The 22,337-nt window shown below is 49.0% G+C and overlaps 1 protein-coding gene across 1 annotated transcript in view; it reads right to left on the reverse strand.

Moving 5' to 3' along the window:
• LOC106747020 (homeobox protein homothorax-like) overlaps nucleotides 1–22,337 on the reverse strand; it is a 63,753-nt gene that overhangs the window by 29,761 nt on the left and 11,655 nt on the right. The window contains exons 3-5 of the mRNA XM_014624255.1: nucleotides 19,966–20,225; nucleotides 10,908–11,049; nucleotides 86–136 (exon numbers count right to left, since the gene is read on the reverse strand). Coding sequence (XP_014479741.1) covers nucleotides 86–136; nucleotides 10,908–11,049; nucleotides 19,966–20,225 — 453 coding nt within the window. The remainder of the gene's footprint in view (nucleotides 1–85; nucleotides 137–10,907; nucleotides 11,050–19,965; nucleotides 20,226–22,337) is intronic.

The following is a 22,337-nucleotide window of genomic DNA, read 5'->3' on the forward strand; positions in this document are numbered from 1 at the left end:
GGGGGGGGGGGGGGAAGGGGACGAACGTCTTGGTTCGCGCGTATACACGCGCGCGCTCGTGCCGAGTGAATAAGGAAATACTCACTAGCGAGTCCACCTCCGGGTCCGCGATGTAGTACGGCTTCTCTTGTCTGATCTGCAACACACGGACACACATGTATGAGAGCGTTAATAATTGGATCCAGCGGTAATTGCGGCATTAAAGCTACACGTACGATCGTATCGCGGTGTATATGCATATATGTATAGAGGATACACACAGGCGCATCGGCGCGCACACGAGTACATACACAGCCGAACTCATCCTCCACCTCTCGTTACCCTCCCCTACTCCCCCACCTCCCTCTCTTATTTCTCTAAGCGATTTCCTTCGCGTGCTTCCTCTTAATTGGACCCCCACTGTTCGATTCGTACGTACAGAAACGGAAACGCGTCGGGGAACGCGATGGAGTCGCAACGGCGAATCGAGGAAAGAGACGGAGAGAGAAACGACGAAGAAGTCGGAAAGGGCGTCGAGATTCTCAGACATTTTTGCGACGTCAACGCGAGAACCTGGGAGGGAAATGCGATGCTTTCGATTTGTTTCGCGGAGATCTCCAATTTCTTCGAATTTGTTAAGCAAGACGAATCTCGCTGGTCGGTGCTGATTTGAGCCCCGATCGCGTGGAATTCACGGACGAGACGGGACGAGCGCTACGCCGCACGACGACGTCAGATCGAACGAACAGATTAGATCCTCCAGGATATCGTTAACTCTCTATGGGGCCAATTATTTGCGCCGCTGGAAAAAGCACGCTGCCGGCCTGCCACGCCGGGGAGAAATTAATTACCGAACGGATACATATCTCCGTCGATTCTTTCGCTACGCGCCCCGTCTCTCATTTTTACGTCCTCGAGAACGCGGAGCGCGAGGTTCTTAATGTTACTATAAATACACCCACCGTAAGTAAGTTCTTTCGCTTATTTATTCATCGCGCGCGCGCGTACATGAGCGTGCTCAGCCGGAGACACAGCGAGGATTCGTTCGGGAAGAAGCGAACCCCTCGGTATGTACGGCGTCGAGGATCAGAGGAGCGGCGAAACGCGAGATTCAGTCGGGAGAAGCGAGTCGCGCGCGTTCGAAAGAAAAAGATCGGATAATGAAATATTGTCCGCTCGCAAGAATTCCCAGGCAAGAGGCGCGCGTATTCATGAGCCGGAATTCTGAATGGGAGTCATCCTCGGCCTCTCCTCTCCGCCGGTGACCGTATAGGTAATGAAGGCGTCTCGCGCGACAAAAATACTGTCAACTCTGTCCTCGTGGGGTGACGCGGGAGGGGGGAGGACTAGTTCTTGCACGGCCCTGTCATCGCGCTTTTTCCACCTAACGCCATGCAGGTAGGAAAGATTACAATTTGTAAACAGCCCGTTCCATTTTCTCCCCGACCGACTCCCTATTCTACCCTCCCTTTCCTTTCTCCCCCGTCACCGTTCGTTCTTTGCGCGACGTTTTTCCCAAAACGAGAAGCTGTCGGCGGTTCATACGCCGACACGTGCTGACACGCATTCGTAAGAAGACCGACGGCAGTCCGCGGTGAAAAGAAAACGTGATATGTCCGAAAGAGAGTAACGGAGTAATTGAAAGAATCCACGAGTTCAGTCCTGACGTAGCAACTCCTTAGTACACATAACGCCATCATACTTAGCTGAAGAAAAATTCATTCGCGTTATTAAAAAATTACGAGAAAAAAATAACGATCTGTGTAACGTTAAAACGACGAATGTGGAATCTCGTAGAAAAAAAGAAATCACGGTACCCGCCGCGCGCGACGACGGTGTCGAGAAGGAGATTGACCGGCGCGCGCGCGAGGATGTTCGATGAGAAAACAAACAGCGATAGATGCGTATAGAAACGTCAGCAGCATTCGCCGGCTGTGTCGGGCGGAGGCCGAATAACTCAGCGGCAATGGCGGTAAAAATATTGCGCGATAATATTTAGAGAATGCTCTCTCTCGTTCCGGCACGCGGGGTGTCTGTTCGGGTGCGATCTCGGCAGCGCCACGTACGAGAGCACCACATGGAGGGCGAATACGTTCGCGTATTTGCCTGACTGCCTGGCTTTCGTGGTATGCACCGATCCTGCCGAAATATACACGAAGCAGCTGCTTGGAGGTTGCTGTTGCTGCTGTCGCTGCCACCCCCTTGAACTCTTCCCTTCCGAGAACTCTCTTTGCAAGCTAAGCGTCTCAATAAGTGATACGAATGGATATTAGCGACGTAGATACTGAACTAACTTTGGACCTTTTAAATTGTTTAATAAAATGTGAGAGTAACAAGGGGAAACGTGTCATTTAATTTAATTTTTATAACCGAATAATAACTATATATGCGTTTCGTGTTAAGTTAAGATTAATGGGCACTGCAAAGGCACTCAAAAATGAACGATCTATTACAAAGTCAATATTCAAAAGCAATTTTCCTTTTTATTTCAGTGGATTTCCTCTTTGTACTCTTTTAAGGGGGCTTGAAATAATTTCTTGGAAGCGTAAAACATTTGTATGCAAGCTTGCAAAGCGTAGGTACCGAATCGAGAGAAGCGAACATCTTAATTTTCCGCAATGAGCGAGAGCTGGCGATACATGAATTCTAGAACATGTTGAAGTGACAAACATGCGAATTTGACCATGACGAACATAATGACAGGACTATGAGGAATGCGACCAAAGTCACGTATAATCTCGGAAAAATCCTTAGCCAGGTAAATAAGTGACCTCAGTCAATGTTATTCAACCCGAACATGAGAATAATTTCTCATGTTCAGAAGAAATCTTTCAAGTTCCCGAAAGTCCCCAAATTGAATGTGTGCGATCTTTACTGTTACAGAAACGTGTCACATTAAATTCACCCGAATAAGCGACTAAAACATCGATTTTTTTTCATTGTTCACCGCTGATGGGTAAGTTTCCCGAAATGAAAAAGAATGCACAGCATGACGCTATTTTTTAGTTTTTTTTTACACGAACAAAAAATACAAAAAAGCAACGCATTTAAAAGCCTCAAGTATTAAGGCACCAAGTTGAAATAGCTGAAACTACTACTGTTCCCCCCAAGTTCGCAGGTAAAAATCTGAAAGAAGCTGGAAGAAACCAGTCAACGTTTCACGCCTCTTTGGAGTTCGAAGTATTGCGAATAAATCCCCTGGTAGATAATACTTAACTGTTACCTTAACTGCTACCTTAACTACCACTTGCTCGACTCGAATAACGACTCACTCTGCATACTTTCTGTTAATTGTTTTCTAGGCATCGACGTCCGTCCGACATAAAAACAAAACTACCGGCGGGTCAACACACATGATACACGATACGTTTCGAGCGTTTCGACAAGCTAAGAGCGTGACCGGCCGATGAACAGAGAACCGCGAACGATTGTACGGCACGTGGGTTTTTGCAAAACGCCACGAGGAGCGACATAGCAGCCGCCGACTCGCCGGAACAAGGAGGAGAAGAAATGGGAGGAAGAGAGTCGCACGGAGGTACACGTGATACCGCGTGATCGCTATCGCGTGGTAGCGCGCACGTCAAAACGAGGAGGTATTTACGCTAGAACGCGATAATTGCGAAATTGTAGCCCGGCGAGACCGCCGGCGATAGCCGCGTCGGGCTCGTAACAACGGAATTAACCCGCGTGTACGCGTTTGGTGTTGAAACGGTTAAAACTGGAAGTGACCGAAGTCGCGAGAAGGAGAGACGCGTCGTCGTAAAGAACTGCTCAGGGAGAGCGTGATTGCGGTATTCGGAAGCTGCGTAAATTTACGGCTTATCGCTAAGCGCTGGTGAAATTTTTCGTTTCACATTCCACGAATTTCGGAACATTCCTAACGACGCTCCACGCGTAACATCCCGCTTCGATAAGTACGTAGGAACGTTAAAATGAATAAAAGATGTCTGTAATATTTTATACGCAGAAGAAAAAAAGAGGGGGGGAGGGAGGTCATATTGGTCAGATTAACGATCAAGCGATCTGTCCTTCTTTCTCTCTTTCTCTTACGACTGCATATTTCAGAATAAAGATTTCGAGTTGATCGTTGTCGCGACGAGAACCTCAGATATGATCTTCGTTAACATTGTAATTTCCAACTGGTCGTTTTAACTGAAATATCGCACCGTCATTGCACCCACCGCATACGGTGGACGCATTTCGCCGTATAGCCGCAGCCTAAATCGCCGATGACATCACGAAGCGGAAAACCGGTCTCCGAGCGTGATGCGTAGCCGAGTCTTATTTCTTACGTGGGTTTTGTTTCGTTAATTGGCTGCGAATCGCCGTTAAAATCAAGCTTCCGCGATCGCTGCACCGCTTCTCGCAACGGCTCATTGGGGTTTCTACAGAACGCGTGATTACGTTACCGGGGTGAACGTTCCATCGAAAGAAACAAGTTATTTTTCTAAGTAACTTATCTATTTAAAAAAAAATGTATAGAGAAAAAAGGAGAAAAAGAGAGAAGAATTGTTTTCGCATTTTATGCATCAGAAATAATTGCAACCGCTCCTAACCGCTTCGTGTGAAACTGTTCTCAATGATTTCAACCGAGCTCCCGAAGATAAGGCGACGCTCGTGGTTTTTTTTGTCGTCTTTGCACTTTTTACCGAGTCCGCGTAATCTGCGGAAATGAATGGGAAAAAATGGACCGGTGTCGGACGCGAAATAGCAGGGACATTACGTCGGGAATAAGGTTGCGTTTGTCTCGCGGTCGCATTAGGCAGCGCGCGTCACGGGTGCGGGGGTGGTATTTTACGAGGGTTTAATGTCCCCGGAGGTGCATCCTAATTGTACCAATAAATCCCGATAGGATCCTTCTCCTCTCGTTCCTCTCGTTCGGTCTTTGGCCGCGCGTGCGCTTGTGCGTTTACGTGTGTATGTATGCATCTGCGGACACGGCACGAAATCGCGATGAGCACACGCGCACGCCGCCCACGTCTCGTATCCGAGGCACTTCTCGGCACTTTCCACTCATTGTTCAAGGCGCAATTACTACCGGGAAAATGTCTCGCTCGCGGCTAACAGCAGTTGATATCGCGCCCATACTTCGCAATACACGCATACAGAGTGTCGCGCAACTAGCGACCTTAATTCGCATGATGGATTCCCCGATGAATTTCCCCGAGGTAGATTTTTTCAGGAAAAAGCGACTCGAAATCGCCCGGCGAATTGATCGGTACAATTACGATGACGAGAGAGACACCGCGTATAGAACGATACGTAAAAAAGAGCTCAGCTAACAGCACTGTGAAAAAACCATCGAAAATAGAGAATTCAATATAAATAAATTGCGACATAATTTATACATATTATCTCTCTGTCTACATCTGCCTCTCTCGTTCAATCTCAATTAAACAAAATGAAACAGTGCCGAAATAGTAGGTACATTTGCAGTGCACGAGTACTTTCAGCCGGAGGTAAATCTTTGATAAACTTTTTCTAACAAACGTTAAATTTGGCGGTTTATAAACAGAGAAGTATATATATTTGATCGAGACTTCCCTTCGCACACGAGCGAGCATCGCCGACGCTCATTTGACCGACCGGATTTGGCAAAGGAGGAGGCAACAACAGGCACACACGGCCGCGGAGCGACGGAGCGCGAGCGAATTTTTCGACGCGGCCGCCGATGATCTCATAAAAAAGAAAAAGAGAGGAGAGAGAGAGAGAGAGAAAAAGAGCGAGATGCCTCTTTCGGCGGGTAGCAAAAAGAGGGCGCAACAAAGGCTCGGCGCAACGCGGCGCAGCGGGATACGACCGATGGCACGTTGCAGCCAGGCAACATACGTCGAAGGTTGAACTCGAAGGCAGGCAACGTGTACGCGCGCGCGCGAATCGAAAGAAAGAAAGAAAGAGAGAGGTCGTCGAGGGGACCGGCGAACAGGGTGAAGGGGAGGGAGAGCCGTGCGAAGGGCAGAAGGGAGGCATGGCGAGAGAGACTGGAACATCACGGCCCCATAGGGCACACGATGCGTGGACCGCACGGGGGGATAATGGTGGACCCATTGAATAGATCAATTTACAATGGCAGAAAATGAGCAGCGCTCCCCCACCCTCCACCCTTCGTCACGACGCCCTTCTGGCCCCCGACCCCCACCGCCGGTCGCGAGTCGCCCGGGCTCGACTCTCCACGCTTCGCCGCTTCTCACGACTCGCCGGCCGCCGTGGTCGGGCCCCGACTGAGGATCACGCATGCGCTGCACTTCGCGACAGCCATCGAGCATGCGTGAACATACGCACGCACGGCACGATGCAGCGCGGCGTGGTGCGGCACACGCAACGTGAAACGCGAAATAATCCCGCACGCAGCGTGCGGCCCTTTTGTCGTACGGCCCTATTGCCGCGGCGGTATCGGCGGGAGGGGGCAAGTGGGGTGGAGGAGGAGGAGGAGGGAGCGACACGACCGAGGGGTATCTCTCTCTTTCTCTCTCTGGCACGGCACGCCTCGAAAACCGCCGCAAGAGGATTGTCACCTGCTTATCTGCCGACGTGCATCGTCGCAGCGTCGCGTGAGAGACGCGCCTAGTGACGGCCTTCAAAACAATGTCCACTTGAATATCGATGCTGCCTTTTGGCCGTGTTAGTTAACGTTCGCGCGAGTATCGAGCGAGGAGTGTGTTATCCGGCCGGCTGAATGCACGCGCGGGAGAGAGAGAAGCTGCAATTATGTTGCGAATACTCGCCCGTCGTGCGGTATCATTACTCGTCCCGCGTGTGTATTATTATTTCTTATGCACGTTATACTCGCACCGTGCTCGTAACCTCGCGGGACGACGGTTCGAGGACAACGGGGCAAAATCCGTCGGGTGGAGCAAACAGTCGGGGGATAACGGAATTCCCAAACGAGCATCCGGAAGGACATGGTTGAACGGCTTTTGTCGAACGGTCTCGGTCGCACGCGCGTTGCGACAGCATGCGGTTTTGCAAATGGAGTTCTCGCTCTGAGACGCAGTTCAGAGTTCATTGTTCGCGGCCGTACGGGCCGAATTTGACTCGCCGGACACGTTCACAAAAAGGTATTCATCTCGTCAACCTTGCGCGATTCTCAACACCTCTTTTCACGGATTTCTTTTGTTCCCTTTACATTTTTACCTCGAATTACCCAAACGACAATTTGAGGCGACTGTAATTGTAATGATTGGTCCGCAGCTGTAAAGTGCAAAAGTATGTATAAGTATATCAATATAAAAATAAGTATAAACGCGAGATATTTTACAGTGCGCAACGATAAGATGCTCCGGATTCAAATCGAGTGCTTCGACTTCGTGTAATTGGCTGGGCCATTCGAAGGCAGGAGATGATACTGCGCGAACAAAAATCTATTCGCGGCACGTGTGACTCCATATATCGCTGGTACATACGAGAGAGAGAGGATACACGCGCGGTAGACTATTATCCGCCGAACGTAATTTGTTTATCTACTCTGCTACGCGGTCGTAATCTCGGAATTAACGCGAACCCGTACGCGACGGGACGGTGGCGGCCTTCCGCGGCGCGTTAAGCTGCGCATCGCTGTTAGTCGAGAATTTCAGATACGCGATTTTATTGGCGAGCACGCGCGCGGCAGGGGGTCGGAAATTGTGTCGCTAATATAAGTTAAAATACGAGACCGGAGCAAGTTTCGAGCGAGCCAACGCGAAACCGACAACACGGTCAATGATGGTACGCGCAAACGACAATGGTTCGCGAGTGAAATATTTGAAGGACTTGACGTGGTACTGCGAGAGAGAGAGAGAGAGAGGGGGGAGAGGGGGGAGCACATGAGACAAATTTTACGAGCCGCGTGTTTTTTGAAAAAAATGCGTGGTTAAATGGCTGCTAAGAGGATGTGCCGATAAAATTCCAGTATATTCTACTTCGCGATTCTTTCCATTTGCTTTTTAATCCCAATTAAAATTAACAACAAGATCTGTTGGGATTGTGTCCGATTTACGACGCTGTTCAATTTTTCTTAATACAGGGCAACGAGTGACCCGCTTTATTTGTAAATTGTACTCTTCTGAATGTTCGTTAAATGTGTCGCGAGCTGATAACGTTAAATCGAAAACAACGCTTTTAGGTATTACTTTGATATGCGAAAGGTTAACGTATCATTTGCTAAAGTAAACGTTGAAATATCTGATTAAGATAATGTGTGTGATTGTCGAGTACCGATACAAATCAATAAAACAAATCAAGAGTATCTCTCACGCTGTTCTCCATTTCAACGATTATTCTCTCCGTGCACTCAAAATAGAGATATACTCAGACAACAGCGCGATGACTCCTTTCCTCGGCGTTCATCGTTGCATTATTTAGATTTAGATTTCCCGTCGCACAATTAACTTTAGCTTGTCACGAGACTGCATCGCGTTGTGCTCTTAAGAACCCGGGATAGAAAAGGAAGATTACACCGGATAATTATACTTTACCTCCGCAGTTAATTATCGAGCACTTCATTACGACTGAGAGTTCGGTGCGCATACTCGAGAGAGACGGGAGAGAGATGCCGAGAGGCAGAAGCGGTGGGGAGGGGGAAAAAAATATTCGAGTAAACGATGAGACGGTACACGCGCGGCGGCATCGTCGTGAGGTAAACGTCCCCCTGTGCGGTCACGAGCATCGCTTTCCGTCGTCGTCGCGCGTTTTGAAACGCACCTTATGGCGCGCCTTATTAAGATGCAAATGTCATGTCGGGGTTTCGTAACGCGTCGACGGAATATATCCGCGAGTGCGCGCGCGAAGAGGCGTCCCGGCGGCGCTGTAACAACGTCGACGCGGATAAATAACGCGGAGGAAACCCGAAGAAGCCCGCCGGTCGGTGTTCTCGGCGAGCGCGGTAAAAGCGCAACACGCGTCTCCCGCGCGCTCTGCGTTCGAGAGAGAGAGAGAGAGAGGAGGGAAGAACGGTGGGCACGCTCGATTATCTCGGGAATCTCGATACGCCGTAGATTTCGAGCGTTTTTATCGCTGGAAGTTTTCGGCGTTTAACGCGGCAAAACAATGTATACACACGGACCCGCCGTCACCTTATCCTACCTCGCGCCTGGGCTTAACTCTTATCGTTATCTCGGCATAGCGCTGTCTCAAAGCCACTGCTACCGTATTACCGACGACGCCCTATATAGACGCACCTAAGTCGAACGAATTTTTTCTTTTCTCTCGCTCCTTTCCTCGCAGCGCTAATGAGAGACGCGTGCGCGTCTCTCGAAGAAGCGCATCCTCGCGAAAATTCTTCCTGCGCCGAAACGACGAGATCCCCGCGATCGGGTTGTGCGCGTGAGATGTCTCTTTAAGAGACATGTGCGCGCGCGCTCGTCTCCGTTATCTCAATTGAGAATTTTAATTAAAACGCGTAATCCCATTGTACCGCGGTTGTGACCGTACCGTATAATGCCGACGCGAAAATAATCGCGGAGGCTATCTAACAGCTATCTAACGGTGTAGCGCGGGCGCCGATAGCCTTCAATCTAAATGTGCTGAATTCGTTTGCATCGGTTCACCATAAGCAAACGAGCACGATAACATTTTTATTGCCCGTCCCGTCGTCCCGGGCTTAATATACTGTCGTCGTGCGCGCGCGCAAACGCCGTTGTATTTTTAGAAAGTACGGGAAAGAGGAACGCGAGGCGGCCGTGGAGATAGACACTTTTCATACTCCTTCTCTCTCTCTCTCTCTCTCTACTGTTCCGTCCGAAGAATCGATTTTCCGACTCACCGCCGAGGAGAGATTCTCCCGGCTGCGTGAACGCGAGATCAAGCGGTCGCGGTTCAATATACGCCTCGTTACGTAAAGCCCGCTGCTGCTGCGACAATTAGTCCGATATCTCGAAAGCAGACCGATGTCGCCCGACGACGTGAAAAAAGAGGAGGGAAACGCACTCCTCTGCCTTCCAGCCGCGAGAAGCGACGCGAATTTCCCGCGCCTGGCGGTGATCTTCGAGTTCGGCCGTCGAAGGCACGCGGAAACGCACACGCGGGAGCGAACGTAGGGAGGAACGTACACTATCCGAGACCTTCGAGAGAGGATCTACGCGCGGTCCCGACAGGCAAGACGGCCAAATGGTATGTTTTAAAAGGTCCAAATCGTTTCACGGCATGCGGCCCCGCAGGCTTTCGGGTTACCTACGCGTGTCCTTGGGGGACCTGCCTCAGGTGAGCCGCTGGCAGGGGAAAGAAAAAAATAGGAAGAAGGGAAAGAGGGAAGAAACGCGCAGTCTCGCGCGAGCGAGTCTTCCTCTCCTTGTCGTTGCCAGTCTAGGAAACGCATATACCCGGGGCCCTAAACTCTCCTTCTCTTTCCTTCTCAACGGTAATCCTAAAAATAAGTCCCACGGCGAATAGGTAGGGTCCTGCCTCGTCGATGCTCGGTCTAATGTTGTGGCACGGAGAGACGGAGGACGCGCAGTGACTCATGCGAACGCTTGAAAATCGCTCGGGGACATTCTCTCACGGAAGAACGCGCGACCGAACGAAACCGCGACGTCCTTTCGCGAGGATTTCGCCACCAGCAGAAGCTGCCGGTAACGGAACATCGTCCACACGATGAAATCGTACATGGAAAAAAGGTGCTGGATTCAAGTAAATAATTACTCCAGCACTACTCAGCGAATTTCTACTCGGATCAAGTAATATACTTGGACCTGCTCTTCCGCGGTACATATGCTAAAGTGATATATTTACAAGTAAAGCTCACTCAATAAGTAAACTTTGGCGAGTAAAAATTTGGGATAATTATTTATTCGAGCCGAGCAATTTTTTTCTGTGCACATTTCGACTGCGCTTCTCCATTTATCGCCTTCCAGACGTTTGCGTAAACCTTCGTGACGGTTTAATTGCAACAATGACATATGAAGCATCGAGTAACGAGTTCAGATAGCGTAAATGTGCGGTGTTTTTAGACTCACCTGTTTTGAAAATACGGCGATATCCTCGTTGAAGCTTTCGGACGAACAGACGTCGCCACCCGCTACACCAGGTTCGCGCGGTGTACACGTCGCAAGTTCGCATTTCTCGAATATGAGCGCGAGCAGCGGGAACAGGGGATGTCTGAAAGAAAAAACGAGAGAGCGTGTTTAATGATAACGGCGATTACGCGTAGACGAGTAGACGCAACATTGACGAAACGCGGGCACCATTTCGCAAAAGCGACGCCGCCGAGACGATCTCCGGGCACGGTCGTGCCGCTAATTAACAATCGACGATTTTTTCGGGCCTCACAGAACTATTACCCCCCCCCCCCCTCCCGGTTGCGATTCATTCTGTCGAAAAGCCGATAAATTATTCTTCGACGTTCCGCATTATTACGCAAACGCGTCTCGAACACTTATGAAAGTAGGCGTGCGCGTTGCGAAAATCTCGAGCGAAACGCAGCCGACGTTCTCGGCATAATTAATCGATATCGGTAATTAGCGAATGGCGCGCAGTATATCGCGAGAAAGAAAGAAAGAAGTTATCGGCGCGTCTCTTCTCGACGAGGCGCTCGCAACGGCGAAATCCACGAGGGAAAGTCGTACACTCGAGGAGACGCGATCCCGCTCGCGAGGGTCGGCGGGTGCGTTCGTAAACAACGTTTCTCGAATCACCAAGGCGTGGTCCGCGCGAAAAAGCGATCCGGGATGGGGCACAATGTCCCGTCCGAGCGAGCGCGCGGCGGTAGACCAACCGACCCGGCCGACCGCGTTTTTCTCTTATCCGCGCGTGACCGACGAGCTGGGCCGCCGCCTGTTAGCGCTACGAGGACGCAATTAAGTCGGACAACCATGCGGCAGAAGAAGCGAAATCCGGCGTGAAGCGCTTAACCGAAAAGCAGCGGTGGCCGGAGGACTTTCTTTCCGCAGCCTGTGAAAAAAAAAATTTCCTACGCCTCGCTCGCTCGTGGGCGAGCGCGCGCAACCGTTGGCATTCGCTCCCCCTCTCCCCTTCATTTCATTGCGCAAAAAAAAAAAAAATATAAAAAAGAAAAAGATACGGAAGCGAGCCTGGGTCACACCGGCGGCCTCCTCTCTTATTTCCGAGTTGTGTGGCGCAGCACAGTGACGGCGCTTTTCTTTTCTCTCCGCGATCCGAGATGTTAATTGCGCGCATTTACATGCGTCTTCATTATCGCTGTAATTGTATGTTTCTAGCAATACGATTGTACATATATGAAACGTCAACGACTTAGGTTTCTCTGTCGCGGACTACGTTAGTAAATTAACTCCTACCCGCCGCGATCGTGCATGCGATCTGGTATTTTGTATCGTTCGTATTGCACAAATGAGAAGGCCGGGGAGAGCAAAAAAGTCTTCCCTACCCTGCCTTTAACTTTTATTTTTCTCGCAGCACTTCGCCGGAATAACGCTAACGTCCAATGTACTCAACTACTCCTACGAGTCATCTCATCTCTCTCTTTCTCGTTCTCGCTCATTCGCTCGCTCGTTCTCGCTTATAACTCGATTCCCGCTTCTGCTCGTTTCGTCCGACACGAGGCGATCACATATCCACGAACAAATTGAATAATGACGGAGAACGATCGATAATACAAAACGCGTGTCTCTTTTTCTCTCTGTCTGTCCTCATGACAGAATAAAACACACACGTGTTCGCTGGAAAACCGCAAACTTGATGGGTGGAGTGTGCTAAATAATGAACGGACAGCTGCGAATCATTTTTACTTTCCTTCGCGTCACAGTTCCGCACGCGCGTAAAACTGTATCGATCATGACGAATCGAATCGATTATGTCTAGAGACGCGAGTCTACGCGGTTCGATCGTCATTGTTAGTCAGAATACAAGCCGTTCGAGGAACATTGACGTTCGCGTGCTATTTTTTAAACTGTACACGAGATAAACGGCGATAAAATGTACTAATTGCTAACGGCATTAAATTGTACTAATGAAGAATGAGAAGAAAAAGTTAATGTTTTAACGTTAATCTATCTCGAATGTCGAAGTAGGTCGTAATGGCGAAATGTGCCGCAGATAATGATGAAATATGTCGGTCACACTGACCGAAGTGGGCCCCGATTTTGAACGGTACGCGCACGTATACATGGAAATACGCTATCGGACTCGAGTTGGGTTATCGTAGAGGAGCGCTTTAGATATTACAAATTCTCTTAGGATCGCTTCGAAAAGCAGAGCATGGAGGTTGTCGCACCGCTCGATATTCCTCCGAGCGCACAAACGCGTGTTACACACAAAGTACCAGCGCTTACTGACGCGCGGCATTAGGAGGATAAGATAAGATTAGGCGATGCTGGTGCAACAACGTTGCAAGCGAGGCCTTAATATCGAGGTTTGAAGCCGGCGCAACTCTGCATGTTCTGGAAACAATTATTTACGTGTCCGTGTAATATACAACTACCTACCGTGTGTGTGTGTGTGTATGTATAAAACGTATAAAGACGCGCGGAATTTTTCGCGAGTGTTTCGTCTCTCGCGGTCCGTATTAAAACGTTTACGTTACATTGTCGAATTGCTTGCGCGAAATTTAACATGCTTCACGTAACGCAGGAAAGACGCGCAGTGTATTTATAGGCAGTCATGCAAATTGCCGCCACGTCATCTTGAAGTTAAACGAAGCTTACATCAACTTCTAATTTGTGTCCATATCATTAACATTCAACGTTGGAATTTGTTAAACGTATTCGCCCGTATGTAAATTACCGCCTTAAAGACACAGCTGGACAAGAGATGATAATCATCTACATATAATCTAAATGCAACCCGTGAGGTAATTTTCCACGGAAAACAATGCATTTAATTTGTATGCGGTGCAGTTTAAAACGATCTACCCGCGAATCGCCGGACGATCCTACTTGGCATGTTAAACAAAGTTAAAAAAGGATTATTTGTTATTAAAACTGCTGATTGCATTTAAAGAAAGACCGAAAAATATTACCATTTCAATGTCGCGAATAACTCGAGTCCGAAAACAACTAAATTCCGATGAATACGAAGCCGTATTATCCAAATCGAAATTTTAAAATCTACATTAAGTCTTCAAAGTGGAGAAAATGGCAGTGACGTCTCCCACTTGTAACACCAAAGGAACACAACCGGTAGACTTCTGAACACTTAATATGGAACTAAATTAGACTTGAAATAGGCTGAAATTTCGACTCGGGCACGGGTGTACATTTCGCTTACCAGCGACGACGAATTCAACGGCCAAAGAGCTGGTTGAAACCGGACGAATCGCGGCGAAAAGATCGCGGAATAAAAATAGACCGATTCTACGGTAGAACATTCGGCGAATCCCGTTAACGGCGACCATCGACTCTCGCTCGTCCCGAAACGCGTCGCGGGGTTATATACAATTTCAAAGACGGCGATGAAACCCTAGGAGGGTCTCTCCCTCTTCGCTCGGACTGGGAGAGGAGGTTCGACAGCCGGCCGGCTGCGAACCTCATGGTAGCCGACGAGGTGGAGACGTTGTGTGCGCATGGTAGCGGGTTCGCGTCTCGCGAACGGCGTGGCGGACATAAAACGATTCGGAACGAATTTCGACAAATTGACGCGGCCGCCGCGAGCAACGACTCCCGCGCGAAACATCTAAGCGAGCCTAACAGAACCGAGGTGCACTACCGAGAGAGAGTGGATGAAAAAAAATACTTCCGTCGTCCCTCGCGTCCCTCCGCACCGGGCAGCAGCACCGCGGTGGCCTGCGTAGTCTTTCTGCCCTTTCTCCTACGTCCACATCTCTATCGTCTTCTACCTGCCCGGCTTCTCGTCCCGACGACTCTCTACCTACACGTCCACGACGGCGGATAATCGATTTAACGCGACGTCGCGCGGTAATTGTTAATTTCGAACCTTCGAGTTCGCGCGCTCGGCTGTGACGGGAAAAAACGGCCGCGGTCTCCTTTACACTTCTAATGAGTCCCGAAGGCGAGCGCGACTCACGGAGATTGTCCCTCGGGGACACCCTCTCCGGAAGCCACCGCGGTGGACACACGCGCGATTTCCATCGTGCGGTGTGTCGAAAACTCGACAGTTCACTCGAAATTTCCATGTAAAACGCGGTTTACGATTTCGAAAAATGTGCCGCGAAAGTAATCTTCGGCGATGTAAAAATCGCTCGCGCAAAGCCGCCAACGATGCTTCGACCTCGCCGCTCGGAGAAACCGCCGCGACGATCTCGGCATTTTTCTCAGGCCTCACGAGGTGCCGGTCGACCGCCACCTGTGCAGTTTCCCGTTTTATACGCGGTTAGGAAAACCACCGAGAGCGCGTTGCGTTACCGCGCGCTTTAAGTGCGCGTTTCGCGTTTCTTCAATGACGGTGGGCGCGCGGCGGCGTAACGACAAAGTGCAACGTCGATGACAAACGACGGGCAGAAACGAGGTGTCAGAATGACGGAACCGCAAAAGGTAATGATATGATTGGGCCGTTGGGCGCCGTACGGGGGATGTTTGCGGTTTTGCGGTTTTCCGCCCCTCGAATCGACGCCTTCTCTCTCTCTCTCTCTCTCTCTTTTGGTCTCCCCCGCGATATCCTTTTTCTCTTTCTCCCTCTCTCTTCCCCGCACCATATGCCCGCGCTCTTTTCACCGGCTCTTATTATTGCGCACAGGCATCGTCAATTTCACGCCGCGCCGCGCGGTTTACGATTCGCTAAACGACAGCAACGTGTTTTTGCGCGCACGGCTTCATTTCGTTAGCGGCGCCTCGATTCTCGTACGCGTTACTTTCAATTCTCTCGCGGATGAAGCGCGGGCCGTAATCGTAATAACGCACGCCCGAGTAATCGTAACGGTCGTGCGTGAAACGCGAGTCATCGGAGCCGGGAAGTCGGCGAAGAGGAGTGTGAGAGAGAGAGGTGGAGGGGCTGGGGAGAGGGGACAAGGGGGTCGGAGCCACACGAAGAGTGCCAAGGATAAAAATGAGTGCGTAATTACTCCGATTTGCCGTTGGAATACTAACGCTAACGATTACACGGCACTCTGACTACTGGCTAATTTCAACGAAGCTCGTTGCTTACGTTGAACCACGTGAATCGATCAATCAGCGATTCTTGTCGATCACGCCGCGCGACGTCGTCAGACGAACGAGAGTTTTACGCGAACGATATACACGTCCTAAAATTTCGACTATAAAGACGAGTGAGTGAATCTTACGACGCGATTACGCGAAGTTTCCAAGTGCCATCCCCTCCCCCCCCTCCAGGCAGTAATTCCGCCCCGAGCCATGGAGCTGCGAACGACGATCGTGATAAAATGCCGCGATATTCGTAATTTTTACAGCCTCTCCCCCGCTCCCCCGTAAATATTACTCCGTGCCCGAGAGAACTGCTGGAGAGGAACGCGCGGTGTCCGTGAATTCTATTCTTCTTGCGAGGTGTTCACCACGCGAAGACGACGGTGACTATCCGCATTCCTCTCGCACAAGAAACGCGAGTTATATCAATTAAATCAACGGCCGTAGAAACGACGCCCGGACTGTCGATTATTATTTCAACGACCGACAGACAGGCAGACAGGCTGCTACTGAGGTAATCGAATATTAAATAATTCGTAAGTGCTCCTTGAAATCTCTCTCAGAAAAGCAACGGTAACCGCCGTCAGTAGTATCGAAAGAAAAGAACCTGTTGTACCTTGAGATTCTCCTTGTTCCTTCGAATTCAACGAGGAATTTGGAGGATTATTAATACAAAATCAAAAATTTCGACTTGGGCGAAGGCATTATTGCTTTAGAATTATTACTAAATAAAACGAAACATGTGTCGAAACGTTGTCATCGAAATTACAATGCCTGGTGTTGGAAACTCATTGCAATGTCTTATTAAGAATTTTATTTGCCGGTGAAAACTTGCGAGAAAATATCCCGGTCGTACTGTTTATTTTGCAAAACATTAGTACTCGTCGATGAGAGGTCTGTAGACCTGCGTGCTCGCGCCGGCAACCCGATATAAAAATCGTCTTATTGAAATGTCTTAGGACGGCCCTGACTTTTTTTTCTATTTACAGCGTCTAGTTGCATTTGAGCCCGAGCGACATCAATCTTCTCGCACGTTGGAAAGCTCGACGCGACGCCCCGATAGATGAATTAATCGATCCGGATGAAACGCGACGAAAATGGTCACGGGACTTCCCATCGCCATCGGAGGACTCAATCCGCGCGCGCTCGCCTCGAGCACGCATTCCGCAAAATTCGGGATCACCTCGCACGGATGCAGGCACAAATATTCCCTCAGCACCGTGGTTTCTCTTTTAGCGCGGCGAGAGGAAAAAACCGCATGTGGCACGCGGTGAGGTCATAGGTGTTTCCGAGAATAACCCTACAGAGAGAGAGAGAGAGAGAGAGAGAGAGAGAGAGAGAGAGAACATCAATGAAGCTCGGTTATGCATTTTTGAAAATTGCTAATTTTTTCGCGTTAAAAATCGCGCGAAAATACTAAAACGAGCGATATCTGTCTTGATTCCGTATTCCGTCCTTTTTCAAGCAGACCGAACGAGTTAATCCTCTCGATGCGTCAAAGTAACCTGAGTTTATAAGATACCGCTATATGACTGGAACAGACGGACGGATGGATGAACGGAGGAATCCTCCTTCTCCTCTTTCTCGCTGGGGCGAAAGAACGCGCCGAAACCGCTTCTCTCTCCTTCCTCTCTCTCTCTGTCTCTCTCTCGGCGGCGTTCCGAGAAAGTCGTGGAAGAATCTCCTTTCCTCGGGGTCGGACCGGGGCACACGACGAATGGACAAATTACAGGGTGCACGGAATAATGAGGCTCCCGTTCTAGGACGTACACCAGAAATCGGGGCATCTCGCGGCTATAAATCACGCGGAACACGGCCGAGCCGCTCTGTAAAACGGCCAATTGACGTGTCTCGAGAGCTCGCACGGCCGATGATGCGCGTGCCACGAAAGCGTGCACACGGCTGCGAGAGCAAGCGCGATGACGCGAAGGGGAACAATGCGAGAACGTTAACGACGACGAGATGTAAGAATAATGCGATACGAGAAACAAGGAGACGCGAATGCAGCCCGAAACGGTCGCTACATTATTTGTTATGTATTACCTGTCCATCGTGTGCAATTCATGCGGGGGATTTCGCGGTGAGAACACACGGAGTGTCCCGGCGGTACTCTAAGCGCGATTTCACGCCTTCTTTTTTGACGGGGAATTTTGCAGAGCAAACAATGTGTCCCATGTTCGTTGCGTTGCAACACGCAGAAGAAAACCGGAAAGTATTTCTTAATCCGTGAAAATTATAATAGAAAGTCAAGACGATCCTTGGATTCGGACTGTTTTGCGTTTGCGAGGCAAAGATGAATGTGTAATTGTGAAATCGGCAATGTTACTTCGTCTCGCATCAAGGATGTGTATTGCAAAGGGAGCTCGTGCAAACAATGTGCGCCTTCCGGGATATGTTATTGATCCCAAAACGTACATTGTGCCAAAACCTATCATAAAGGATTTACTACGTGATAATTTTGTAAAATAAGCGAAAAAAAGATTCCACAGCCACGAAAAGCGGTACTCATTATTTGGAACGGTCTATAATCAACAATACGAGGGAAAATTGCAATGCCTATGATTTACAGTAATCCTAATAACGCTACGCTGAATTACCAATCTCAATGGAGAGAAACAAAAGGGATTATTTATTTATTTTTTAATTAATATTTGAAAATTAGTCCATGTTAAAATTCGCTCCGAAATTCTTCACTTCTAATCTGTTCCTCAATCGGTTCATGAGAATCTACATGCAGCTTTATCTTAAAAAAGAAAAATTCACGTAGTTATTTAAAAAAAGTGCCGTATTTCTCCATATTTGTCAATAAAAGACATCACGACGTATTACCGTCGCGGAAGAACAGAAAGGATCGTTAAAGCGGGAACAGCTCGTTGAAACGTGGTTATCTGTCGAGTTAACCATATGGTAATGATATTCCGTTCGACTTCGCCATGTATCGTAAAAACGATATCGCACGTGATATGAAAAACCGAGCGCGCCGCTTCGAAATGTAACGTCAATATTATTCGGGAGTGAGGATCCTAATGATGCATTTACACACGTATATCGATACCTTCCGCTGGACATTTCGATAATTTCGTATCAACAATTTCGCTCCGCGTTATTGGCACTTTCTCGTCAATAGTGTATTCAACTTCGGTAATTACGGGACACAGGAAAAAAAACAACAATTTCCTCGAGAATTACTTTAGAATATACAACCGATCGGACGTCACGAAAGAGTCCTGCTGAAAATAACGACTTCGAGATGGAAAATGATCGAGAAAGAGGTTTTCCTCTCGGATACAGCGAGATCCTGCAACTTCGCCACACGGAAGAGTATCGATGCTCATTCGCGCAGTAGCAATTCCGCTAGCGCTACAAGAAGAAGGAGGAAGGAAAAAGGTCGCCGCGCCTCCTTTCGAAAGCGCGGGAAGAAATCGGAGCGATCTGACGACGCGGCTCGTCCGTTACAGGCACGCGAGTTGAGGCAGGTCGGGCAGACCGACTCAGAAAATCAAATAGCCACGACGAATTTATGTGCATTTCAAGTTCGTCCCGCGACGACCGCTCTCGCACCTGCTTGACGCGCGCGCCTCGGAACATCCAAGGCGGTTTTTCGCTCGTGAGAAACGTAGGAACGTTTGTCACGAAAGCGGCCGCGGCCTACAGCTACAACGCGTTCGAGATACGCGGCATACGTATCGCCAAAGCGACGACAATGACGACTGATTACCATATTAATCGCCGCGGCGATTAGACATAATCACGCGCTCTTATATTCAAACTTATGTAAAATTATGTCGCGTAAATTGGCGATCCATCGTGATCGCGCGGCCGAAAGCGCGCGCGTGTAATCTCGCGATAAGTCGCGCATTTAGAAACCGTGCTTCGTTATCGTCCCGTAATATTACTCATTCGTTCGCTCGTCCGCTCATTCTCCCGACCGATCGGCGACGATGCGCTCTCTCTTTCTCGGCATACGCGAGATACCAAGAGAGACGAGGAAAATTTCACTCACCCGTATATGGCGTCCTTGTCGCGCTTGTGAACATCCGGTACCGCGGAGGCCGCGGCCGCAGCTGCCGCCGCGAGAACGTGCTGGGGCGGCTGAGGCGGGGGCGGTGGGTATTGGGGGTGAGCCGGACCCATTCCCCCGAGGTGTGGACTGTGATGAAGACCGGGAACGCCACGGGCACTACCGTGTGGGTCGTATAGCCCTGCGCCACCACCGCCACCTCCGCCCTCGAGGTAACCCGCGTGCAGCCCGCCATCGTCATACTGCAATCATAAACATTACATAGTTATTAATACCGAGGCTTGATGCAAAAATGGCATGTGTGTATACTGGGTCGTAAATGATTTCCAAGTGACGCAAACGACGAATATTTCTTTCTTTTTGCGAACACTTACGCGCACAAGGAATCGATCAATTAGACGAGAACAAGTTGTTATTAACATAATAGATGTAAGAAATACATTATAAAATAATGTATACAAGTTTAAAGAAACGAAAGAATTACCGAGGAATTATTCATGACTCAGTCCGGTATATTATTCGGTGCCTCTCTCGAAGTAAAAGGTGCACGCTCAGCGTTAAAGAATGTCGAAAACTTTTCTGATACGTGCACGTGTCCCATGAAAATTTCTAAGCGTATGCAAACAGATTCCTATATTTATATTGATTTCCTCTTTCTCAAGAAGATATTGTTTATCGATGATGTCTGGTATGCGATCTTAATTAGGTAAATGTTGTAGAATGAGGAGTTATCGCCAGCCAATATAAAACGAGATATACATTTTCTCCGCAATTATCACTCGCCAGTGCCTCCTAAATATTGTGATTCTCGGGCTTCTTTCTGATTTAAATATAGGCACCGCCGGTCCTGGCGTTGGCTCATAAATTTAGAATCGCGCGCGTTTATAACGATTGACGTAAGGACACGGACGAAGACGCACGTGGACGCGGAACGCTCGAAAGGTGACACCACGGGACGCTACCGTAGTGAGAATGTCACGTCTTTTTTTAAGTAAACTCGCAACAATGCAAAAAGTTCCGACGCTTCGCGGAGTTCGTGGGATGAGCATCGGCTGGCGCTTCTAAGGACACCGCGTTCTAAAACCGGATGCACGATATAGCGTCATCGTGATCTGCGGACGCGCGAGGTGCAATTAGATTTAGAAAATAAAAGCCCTCGTGCACGCGTCACAGACGAACGTACGTGAGTTTCGACCATCAATCACGATGCGTGCACGATATGCAAAGTAGTATTGTGAAAAACTAACGTGTGCTGAAAAATGAGTTCGATTGGATCTACCTGACAACGGACGACCAAACATATCTCAGTGGAAGAAAACAGATTTTCTGGTAACAAGAATCAAATGTAGTTCGCGAAAACAAGAAACGTTGTCTCCGTCAACCAGAACACGTTTGTTTGCCCATTGTCGGGTAAATTCAACCAAACTCATTTTTCAGTGTAACTGTAACTTGACAAATTTGAAATAGCGAGTGATAAATTCGTTAAATCTTTCCCCTTGAAACATTGTCGATCGGTTTTCAACGCATTGTCTAACACTATTTTAACCACGGTCGAAACACGAGATAATTCATGGAACGGCCAACAACGCGAGTTTCCCCGTAATGAATTAATAATATATTAAACCACATTGTATCCCTTTACCATATCTTTTAACGAATTAGTCCGATCAATTTTACTTGAGAACACGCCGAAATCTTCGCGCTCAATCCCGAGTTTTTCTCGGCCGCGTCTACCGCGACTCGCTGATTCTCAATATACGACCGCCGCCATCGGTAGGAGAAAAAGAAATAAGATTTAATCGCCGCGGGAGAGACAATTAATTACGTACCGCCGGTACGACCGGTAATAAATAACCGCGTATTCAATTACGCCTAGCCGCGCCAACGACAGGGACCTTCCAGAATATCGCAAAAAGGAGCGAGACCCCGACGGGGCCTGTGTGATTTCCAGCAATAAAGTTCTCGCGTCGATGCAAAACTGATGGATGACGGGCAGAAGTGCGCTAATTGCCGGACAAATTCGACGCGCGCAATCACGACGGGGCAGAGCCGGGGGGAGAGAGAGAGAACTAGCAAATGGAAAGCCGGAGACTCTCGCCTGAATCGATCGTTCGTCGATCGGGGACGGAAGCAATGATTTTCCCCGAGACCTCGACCCGTGCGCCGCTTGTCACGGCAACTCGCGCGCGAACCGAAAGCAAGCCGATTATTAACGCTAATTGCTTAATTCTAGCGTCGAGCTCGCCAATTCCGTCGCGAAAACAAGAAAGAAACAGCGGTTACTGGCCGAGAGAGAGAGAGAAGGGGAAAGAGGCAGATAACGCGCATTCGATGTAATCCGGAAGAACGCGATT

Source organism: Dinoponera quadriceps, unplaced genomic scaffold (assembly GCF_001313825.1).
Source record: "Dinoponera quadriceps isolate SergipeBrazil2010 unplaced genomic scaffold, ASM131382v1 scaffold2088, whole genome shotgun sequence".
NCBI lineage: Eukaryota > Metazoa > Arthropoda > Insecta > Hymenoptera > Formicidae > Dinoponera > Dinoponera quadriceps.